The 10,498-nt window shown below is 36.1% G+C and overlaps 1 protein-coding gene across 1 annotated transcript; it reads left to right on the top strand.

Annotated features, from left to right (window-relative positions):
• LOC109824487 (uncharacterized protein At4g06598-like) lies at window positions 2,019-7,428 on the top strand. The gene is made up of 5 exons (XM_020391097.1): window positions 2,019-2,123; window positions 2,625-3,271; window positions 5,039-5,114; window positions 5,206-5,332; window positions 6,846-7,428. Exons 2-5 carry the CDS (start codon window positions 2,628-2,630, stop codon window positions 7,040-7,042), a joined length of 1,044 nt encoding a protein of 347 aa, XP_020246686.1. The 5' UTR covers window positions 2,019-2,123; window positions 2,625-2,627; the 3' UTR covers window positions 7,043-7,428.

Genomic DNA, 10,498 nt, shown 5'->3' with positions numbered 1-10,498 from the left:
AGTTGTTGGATAAAAATAATATTTTATTAGATATTGTGGGTGAGTTTTATGGATGGAAATGGATGAAATTGTACTTTTTGAGTTTTCTTTGTTTTCATTTCTATTTCTTGGTTTTTTAGGAAATAACCAAACATGCCCTAAAGCAAAGATGGCAAGAGCTAAACTTTAATGTTAGAACATATTATAAATTAGAGATTTTTGCATCGTGCCCCTCCGATCTTCCATATTTACAAAACTACTCTCCATATCTTGATATTTGTGAAATTGCCCCCGGCCCCTCCCCCTCTCCCACATCGGCTTTTCTACCCCCTTCCATTTCCTAATTTTTAGGTTTCAAACGGAAGGTTCCCGCAAATCTATTGGAAATTATTGAGAATTTTGACACCGTCCGATTTAAAAACCAGTGTCCTTATGTTGGAGCAGTAGAGAGACCTAATATTCCGGTTTCGAGGGGCAGTTTTGTAGGCGCTGAGATTTGAGGGGCGGCTTTACGAATATAAAAGATTTGAGGGGTATATATATATGCAAAAACCCCTATTAATTAAAACCAAACATCATAATCTCTCTCTAGCCATCTTATCTGTTTCAAGATTTAAGGGAGCAGTTAGGTTAACACACCTCAATTTGTAAATTGAGCACAGAGGTTTGGTGCAAGCTAGGTTGTCATCAACTCATAACAACTTCACAAAGCCCCTAAACAAATCAAAAACAACAGGAGAACCAAAGGGAGGCTGGCCAATAGCGAAGCGCTGAGCACAAAAAACACAGATTGGCAAAAAGGACAATCTCTCTCTACCCAATTGGGTGGCAGGCAGCTGTACTAAATTTTTTTTTTTGGCTGTCATGCTGGTTGCCTCGCCAAAATTGCACATACAGATAGTGAGACTTGACAGTTGCATAAAGATTGCCAAGGCCTTTTTCTGGTGCCGGATATGTAAGGGTCAGTTTGATTAGAAAAATTTTCCCTTAAAAGTCTGCCAAAGTATCACTTCTTTGGTAAGCTTTCAGCAAAATCGCCTCTTTTCCTCTAAAAGAGGCAATTTCGCTTGAAAACCAGCCAAAAAGTGATACTTTTAGCACTTTTGGTACTTTTTGCAGGCTTTCAAGAGAGTCTTTCCCTTAAAAGCAGGGAACCAAAAAGTCCCTAATGGCTTTTGCACGTTTTGTGATCGGCGGGGGAAAAAATATGTCGTGGTTTGCACGGTGTTGACACTGGTTGATTTTAATCCAAAAACTATAGCATCCGGGTGTTAACCTTAACTTCTATTTTAAAGTCATTATTCCTTTTTTATCATATAATCAAGTGTGAGATTATATTCACGTATTAATAAACTCATGACGAGCATAGAAATACACCCCGCAATTTTCTCTTTTGCAGCATAGAAATGTTGTAAAATTAATAGTGTTGTTATTATAATTCTTTTTTTTCCCACAAATTTCATGATATTGATATCTTGATTTTCAAATTATGGGAAAAAATTAATTGACAATGAAAATAAGGGTTACCAACAGTGAATCCAAGAAGATTTAAGGCATGTTTTTATTATGCTATTGTTTATCTTACTAGATATTTGTAAAGCTAGCTATTAGCTACCATGTCAAATATGAAATTAAAAAAAAAAGTGGAAATTCAAAATACTAAACTGGCTATAAGATTTTTTTTCTGTTGCATTTTACTAATTTCTCTCGTCATCAAATATTTGTATGTTGCCGTTAAAATTTTTATTTCTTACTCATGATTCCACCAATTAACGGGAACAATCCTATATAAATTAGAAAGAAAAAGCAAAAGCTCACGTAAAAAATTGCAACAGGTGTGGAAAAAAATGCAAGTTCTTGACATGATTATGCAATAAGTAAAATGATAGTAGATTAACCCGCAATATACAAAAAAAAAAAAAAGAGTCGACACGAAATCAACAGCTAATCGCGTGAAGAGACGCCAAAACCCCGCGAGATTTTGACGATAATTTGGGTTACTCGTCAACTATTCCTCTCTCTTCATCTTCTTCCTCCTCCTCCTCCTCCCTCTCTGAAACCCTAAAAAAGCTAAAAAAAAGGCGCGAAAATACCCAACTTAGGGTTTCAGATAGAATAATTTTGAGCAGGAGGGGGTCGATCTGGTAAGCGCGTTCTCTCTCTTTGGCCAATTTCGGTTCAGTTTGTTTTGAATTTCTATGTACTAATCTGAAACAATCTCGGTTGAATTTTATAGATTTTAGAATAACTGATGCAATCTTTGTTTAGAGCTTGCTCCACTCTTGAGATCGTGATTTTACTTCACTGTTTACAAATTTTAGCATAACCAGTGAAAAGATTTGCTTTTTGACGCCGTTTTCCGCTTAAAAATGTGAATTTTTATGCGTTACTTAGTGCGCACTTAATAAAGTTTTATCTGCATTTGTTTTCCTTGTTTAGATTCTATTCGCTGTGGATCTTTTGCATTATTTTACTTTTCTTTTTGCCAAAGAATGGATCTTTGTACACTGATTACTTTCATTTGTGTTTACATTTGTTATTCCCTAAAAATTAGATATGGACCTTATATTTATAGAGCATTGAGCTAAATAAGCGATGTTGAGCTTCTAACAATGCGGTGCTTGCTTGCTCATAACCTTGTATAGATCATGTCAAATATGAAAGGGGTGGCCAACTTCAGGAACCAGGCTTCCGCGGGGAAACAATCTTTCCTTCCCCCAAAATGTCCATTTCCAAGTGTTTCTCCATCTTATGGTGACTATGACCATCAGCGTACTTCTTCCGAGAGTTTTCTCATTGAGGAGCAACCTTCTTGGTTGGATGATCTCCTTAATGAGCCAGAGACACCGGTGAAGAGAGGAGCTCATCGCCGATCATCGAGTGACTCATTTGCTTACCTGGATGCCAATTCTATGTATTCTGGTGTAGATAGTTTAGCTAAGGAAGAGTATAGGCACAGGAGTGGTGGGTCAATGCCTCAATGGGGAGGTCAGAAATTTGAGCAACCGAAAGATGGCCAGAGCGAGACCAATGCATTTGCAAGGCCTCAAGTTAGAGGATGGGACTCGGGTATGCAGATGGTTAACTACCAGAGAAGTGCTCCGTCACCAAAGGACAAGGGCATTCATGTAAGGTCTTTACCTGGATCGAGGGAGACTGAAAATGTGGTCTCTGCAGCTGTTGAAAAGCAGGACCAAGAGTCTAATCAAGACCTTAGAGGTGCCTCGGAAAGAAGGGAAGGTTCTTATGCGAAGCAATCTCAATCAGAGACAGATACAAAGCGGGTTAAACAGTAAGATTTATACCGATCACTGAGTTACTTATCTACTCTCTCATAGTGGTTCCAGCACGAACTAGTTTATTGGGTGATAATAATAATAATAATAACTTCTTTCGTAGAAAGCCACAAATCATTGTAATTTCATTCCGTTTAAAATTTTGATGCACATGCACATTCATGACACACTAATTACTTTCAGAATCTTTTCCGTCCTTGATTGTATTCTTCATTTCAATGCTCATCCTTGGACAATAATTTTTAATTCAGAATTTTATTTGAAGGGCTGAAATTGGAGATTTCAGTTTTTGGCAGACATTGTGGTGAAGGATAAGTCTCGTAAGAATTGTTTTTCAGCTGACATTCTGTGGATAGTGCGCCATTGTCAGAGGCAGAAATTAGTTGAGGGACATTGATCTTTGGGCACATATCCACACACCAACAGAACAGTCACAGTCAAGACTGTTGGATCTGTCAAAACTAAGGATCCACAGTTGCTTTATGCCTATGGAAACAAAAACCATGTGCACATGCACAATGGGCCAATGGCACCTCCCACATTGAAGTAGTTTGTCCTGAAGTACAGCTAGACAGCACTAGTAAACAAAATTTCTCCTGATGCTTTTACATGAAGTGTTTATATGTTTCTTTGGAAAACCTCATTTTTGTTGGCTTGCATGTACATGTGCAGTTGACTTATCTCCAAAGAAACATAGACACAGGAGCATTGGGATTCGGGTCCATAGTTCGTTGGGGATATTAAGAATTCGATCAGTTTACAAATGTGTATACTGTGAATGCAATAGTGGCTAGTCTGGTTAACTCACAAACATGATTGTAGTTCTGCATGAATGTAGAAGTCTTTCATCTCCAATACATAGGAGTGTGCATCTGTTGAATCGAGGAAACGTGATATGCTGGCATCCTCTATCATTGGAAATCATGTGAAGAAGGAATCTGATAAAGACCTAGAATGTACCTGAGAAGGATCTCATGATTAAGCATCTCAGTCGGATATTAGACCAGAAGCAGATTAAGTAGTGGGCTTTGCACTGATTTTCATTCAGTTTTGAAGGAATTAAGTACAATCCGTTCTATAAATTATGACGAAAGATCGGTTTCGGTTATAGCATTAGTATTTTCTTTGTGAATGTCACTAACTGGATAAGCATTTATATTCATGAGTACACAGCATCAGAATCGGAACCCTGGCAATTGCCAGCTAATTGTGTCATTGCTTCAAAATTCTATGATCATAGCAGATGGGTACTAAGCGGTGGGAAGGGTTCCAACAGAGACAGTCTTGGGGATTGGAGTTAGGGGTCAGAATTGAGCTAATTTTTTTAGAATTTGACTATTGTCATCAGTAGAACATTGTGCCTAGCTTGAGAAGGCTTTGGTACACTGTGAATCTGTCATTTTTCATAAGTCTAATCAATTTGAAAGCCCATACTTGATATTCTTCCTTTTGGGAAGAACAAGGAACTTTTACTGGGAAATCTGGAGCTTGGAACACTGAGAGCTTGTAATGAAAAGAGAAGTCAATAGAAACAAGGACATAAGAGTACACCTAGTAGATTGTGTTATTTGAAGGATAGCATGCCTGGGAGCTGCTGGACATGCATGCCTTTTTTTATTTCAGCTAATTATATTAATTGAATGTATCTTCAGTCATATTTAACAGTTATAATTATGTAACTTCAACTGATAGCAAAGGAGAAAAAAAAGTTTGGACTTGTAGCATTCTGGAGTTTATTCTGAAACTCATCTTTCTTGTCACAGACAATTTGCACAGCGGTCACGTGTACGTAAGCTTCAGTACATTGCTGAACTGGAGAGAAATGTTCAAGCCTTACAGGCAAGTGCTGAAATTTGTGAATACTTTTAATAAAAAAGGGTATCTATAGATAAAGTGTTTCTTCTCTGACATTGAAACAATAACTTTATAGGCAGAAGGGATGGAGGTTTCAGCTGAACTGGAATTTGTGGATCAGCAGAATCTTATATTGAACATGGAGAATCAAACTCTGAAGCAACGACTTGACAGTCTATCACAGGAACATCTCATTAAAAAGCGTAAGTATACCTTTCTCTCGGCATTTTGTATGCTTTTTCTTTTGATTTTTTATGTACTCCTTTTGGGTATACTCTGATAGTTTATGCATGAAATCTATGGGATATCTGTGTTCATCTCTGATACTGAGCATCCCACGATCTTAGAGGAAGGCTGGTGCTTTGGTCCTGAACATGTATGGTTCGATATCGATACCGCTTATCAGACAGTATTTGGTATCTATTAGTTACTGTTGCTGCATCCTCCTTTTAGAAGTTTGCTCCTGCCTCTTATTTCTGATGCATACTTTTCAGTCCTTTTGTCTCCTTCTCTTGATATAATATCCTAGCAAGATCGACTTTGGTTCAATACACCGCTCAAGCAGTCTACAAGATTTTCTAGTCTTTGATTAAAACCAATTTGGCATCAAGAAGTATTATTTGGTTTGTCATTTACAGAATTCATTTATCAGGTATTTCTTTAGTACATGACCATAAAGTTGATTCACAATAGAAGTTGTGCGGCATATATTTCTCCTAGAACTGTTGCTATTTTAGTTATAAGCGTCTCTGCTTCTTCACCAACTCTTGCAACTATAGGTCCAACTAATTTGAAAGAGAAAAGAACAAAGCATATAGTTTGAAAGGGGGACCATTCCTACAGCTGTATATCTGACTTAAATTTTTTTTATAGTCTATTAACTAAATGTTATGATGTCATTTCTTTCCTCATTAATCAGAACAGTTATAACTAGGTTCCGAGCTTCTTCGCACTTTTTTTCTGGTGAAAATAAGTTGTAGAGGTCATTGAATATTCAGACACCATCAAGTATGTTGCATAATTAATGAGAATCTGCCCCAGCAGTTGATCAAATACTCCCATTTGTATCCATATCCACTTCTTATGGTGCTGTCAGCAGTAAAGCTTCTGTTCTCTTTGACATTTTGATGTTTTCGTAAGATGGTTTAGTTTCAGCTATTTTGAAGTTTAAAAAATTTCAGGTTACGATAGTCATTTGGCTTTAGCAACCAATTGACATCCTAAGACAGATGGTTCAGATCATCTTTTATTTTGTTATTTAAAAAACAATGGTTGATCCTAGTTAGATAGACAGCCGTCTGATAGCAAACCATCTTTATTGGAAAACAATGGCTGATCCATTACATCTTAATTGATTCTTATTGATAGAAAACCATCTGATTAGCACCAAGTCAAAGACTTTCGATGTGTGCTATGATGTATATATAGTACAAATTTATCTCACAAAATAATTGCATTTTAGAGAGTATGGTCATTCATCTGGGTGCAGACCATCCAGACAAACAGATAGGCTTGTTGCTGAAGAGAAACTCAACTTTATCAAGGACTTACACAAACTAACTTTTCTTTCCCTTCTTTTTCCTTCCCGTATAATGTTTATTATTATTTGTATTTGCAATTTACTCCATCCCACGGGTTATTATAGTTCCCATTTTATGTGCCTTAGTTTATCCATCTTGCATTTACTAAATAATATCACATTTTGGTACATTGCAGTCCAGCAAGAGATGTTGGAAAGGGAAATTGCTCGTCTTCGATTATTAATTCAGCAACAGCAACAACCATCACAGCCTGCTCCTACTCATAATCGTAGTAAAAGCCGAGATCTTGAATCACAATTCAACAATCTCTCCTTGAAGCACAAAGAGGCAAATTCTGGAAGAGACCCAGTAACTGGCCCTCTTCATTCTTAAAAGAGTTTTTCTTTATCCTATTCTCTGCCCTGACTGGGCATCTCAGTATTGTGTTGCTCCCCTCAGCCCCATCTCTAAGTGTGGCTTTCAAGACGTTGGTTGGAGAAATTAGCTAGAAGTATTCTTAGCAAACTCATCTAAGATGAATAATAATATCAGGAGCTAATTCTTGCTTTCCTTTTATTCTTCCTCTTGTTTGAAGATGTGCACCTGGCGGTCATATTTGGCTCATGGCTATTTGTTGATGCTCGACTCGTCAGAGGTGTTAGGTTTTCCTTGTAGTATCGATTTCTTTCTACGTATCTGTATTTGTATGACTTGATATTTCTTAAATCTATTACTTTGCTCTGTTCTCCATTTGACTTTTCTAAAATTAGTCTTGCTCATGCTCTCTTCTTGGTGCTTCTTGTTGACAAGCAAGGAACCATAATCTCCTTGTTTTCAGAGTGTTGGGTGGATGGCTGCAACTGCTGAATCAATCAAATGTTTGGTTAGTATTCTGAACTTTGAAAAATTGGAGTTAGTAGTAGCATAATAATAAAAAAATGTTTTGCTTACGGCAATTTGTGATCAAAATCATTATTGTACCACATTTTGATCTTTCTATCTGATACCTTCTTGTTAGTATGATCTGTGACATTATCAGCATAGTAGGTTATTGTTGATCTCTAGAAGATTATTCTGGAATAACTAACAAGATTTCTACTGTGCTTGGACCTTTACTTACTACATTCTACCTGTATCATGTATAAAATCGAATCAGCTGGGATTTAGTAGTTCAAGACTTGGATCCTTTTGGGTATTGAATGATGACTCACATGTTAGGCAAGAATATGCAACTCGATTATATCAATAGAGTATGCTTATTGACAGATTTAATGTGAGGATAAACATATTAGTATATTACACATAAAACTTTGAAGGGTTATGCACATATGTACAACTTCATATGGCTGTTTACTTTGTGGAAGAATATGGACATATCAGACATATATTGTTTGGTCCGTGAATCATTATAACTGCAAATACAATTGTAATTTGCAAAAGAACAGTTGTAGTTAGTTTTTGTTGTGATTGTATCTATCTTTACAGGGACTTGTGTGTTATTTGACTGCATATTGTTTATGTAAAAAAAAAAAACTTTTGTATTTTGAAATATAACTGTGAAGCGGCTATAATTACAGTGAAACAAACATTTGCAACCTCAACTGCATATATCCATTTATTAGTTGCGAAGATTATATAAAATCCCAAAAGTTTTGATAAATTTGTTTATAGCAGTAAAGCTATTAATTGTTTTGATAATAATAATCATCACAATAAGATAATGGTCCAATTGCTGCATGTAATAATGAGAAAGGAAAAAAGGGGTTGGCTACCAAAATGACACTCCACAACCAACATGCATCTCTTATTCAACCAGAGGATCTTCTCTTGAATTTTTTATGTGGGTTGCAGTTAGATTACACACCTATATTTTATTATGATAAGATACAATTAGGTTATCTAGAAGAGCTCATGCTCTTTAGCATAGAAAGGAGAAGAAATAAACATACCTCTCATCTTAATTTTGTGGTCATAGCAAAAGGCTATTTGGATAGTGTTTTGAATATATAAAACCTGTAATTTGAAAGAGTGGGCTTTTTTCGCTTTCCTCTTTTCTTTTTTCTGTTTCTTTAATTGTGGGTTACCTTCAATGTTCACATCAATGTTGCTCCACCTTCCCCTCTTTATTTTTTGTGGCTCCCATTGAAAAAATAGGTAAAATTTTAGCATGAAAATTTCAGCCACTGATTTATTGCTGAAGAGAAGGTGAATGATGGACCACTTCTTCATGCTCTCCACATGGGTTGTGCTATTTGCACAAGAAAGGCTTTGAAAGCATATCTATCAAATTCAACTCATTTTAATCCCTATAACTAGTCATCATATGTGTTTTTTAGGAAGCCTATGGTGGGCTCTATTCTTCTCTTTTGGTTGGAAGAGTTGAGTTGCTGGCTAATGTTGACTTTACAGTTTTGATGAGGGCCGAGGGTTATAATCTGATGCGCATGTTTAAGGAACCTACATTATATCATGTAGATCACTGGTTGAGCACCTTTTTCACAGGCAAAAACTTGTCTTTTGTAAGAGTATTTGTTATCCAGTTTTATAGGTATCGTTGGGGGGCTTTTGAATCTTGGCTGTTCTGATACGATGTCAAAATTATATTTCACAGAAGGTCTAACAATTAGCTCCTCATCATATGGAGGGGCAAATTTCTCTAGAACGTTTGTGCGCAACCAACATGTCCTGCTTTTTAGAGAGCAAGTATTTTTAACAGTTTCAGTTATGTGTTGGAGTCAGCTAAGTTGATAGGGACTAATGTGGTGCTAACTTCTATCACCTTCTCCCAACCAAATGCAGCCAGAGGATGTCATGTATCTTGTATAAAAATTGCTCCTATTCTTATGATATATAAAATGTAGGGACAAGGGATGATGTTACCTTGTCATTATCTCTTCTTTTATAAAATAATCAAAACATTAATAATAATGTGGTTACGAGTTTTAAGTCCATGAGTATCTTGGCTATGAATTGAAATGTTCATACTACGGAAATTGTTCTGATATTCTTAAAAAGTCTTACTATGAACTCATAAAATTTGGAGCAAATTGTTAATACTGTAATCTTCATGAATGGCAGGGTAAATTACACTAAATCCCCCAAAAACTTTTAGTGTTGTAGTAAACTTCCAATTACTTTCAAAATCGCACTAAACTCGCAAATTTTTTTTTTTTTTTGCAAAAAACCCTGTTATCTTTTGGGTAAATTACACTAAACTGCAAATAACTTCAAAATGCCTTTTTATGTTGCCTTTGGCTCTAGCTATCTGCAAAATGTGAAACTTATTAGGGTTTTCTACAATTTCCAAAAGTTAGCGGGAGTTTACTGTAAAATGCTAAAAGTTCTTGAACTTTATTGTAATTTTACCCTTATCTTTTGCTCCATAGATATATATTTTTATTTATGGAAAGCTCCATAGAATTACTAATTGTCCATTAATGATAGATTGTTCTGACCAAAGCAATGATCTCTACATAATCTACACTATCATTTTATTGATCAACTTCGATCTTATAGATTGTGTTGATGTCCTGAGACCCAACATCGAGATTAGCGGGTAATCCCGAGTTTAGCAAGGGCCTTGAGATCGATATGAGTGATGTGTGTTCCCTCATCTCTTTTTGAAGACTGGTCCCCTGTATGTATAAAAGAGCTACAAAATAACACTCGTTAGAGGACCGGAGTTGGGTTATGTGCCCTCTGTAGAACCCCGTAAATTTTATAATGAGTATATGGAATTTCTAGTGATAAATAATTTCTTGTAAATATTAATCATATATATATAATGAATGTGATTATCAGTGTTTGGAAACTCAACGAGTGTGTATATGGGAGAGATTTTGAGTGGTG

Source organism: Asparagus officinalis, chromosome 9 (assembly GCF_001876935.1).
Source record: "Asparagus officinalis chromosome 9, Aspof.V1, whole genome shotgun sequence".
Lineage (NCBI taxonomy): Eukaryota > Viridiplantae > Streptophyta > Magnoliopsida > Asparagales > Asparagaceae > Asparagus > Asparagus officinalis.
The sequence above is the reverse complement of the archived record's forward strand: the minus strand, read 5'-3'. Positions and strand labels throughout refer to the sequence as shown.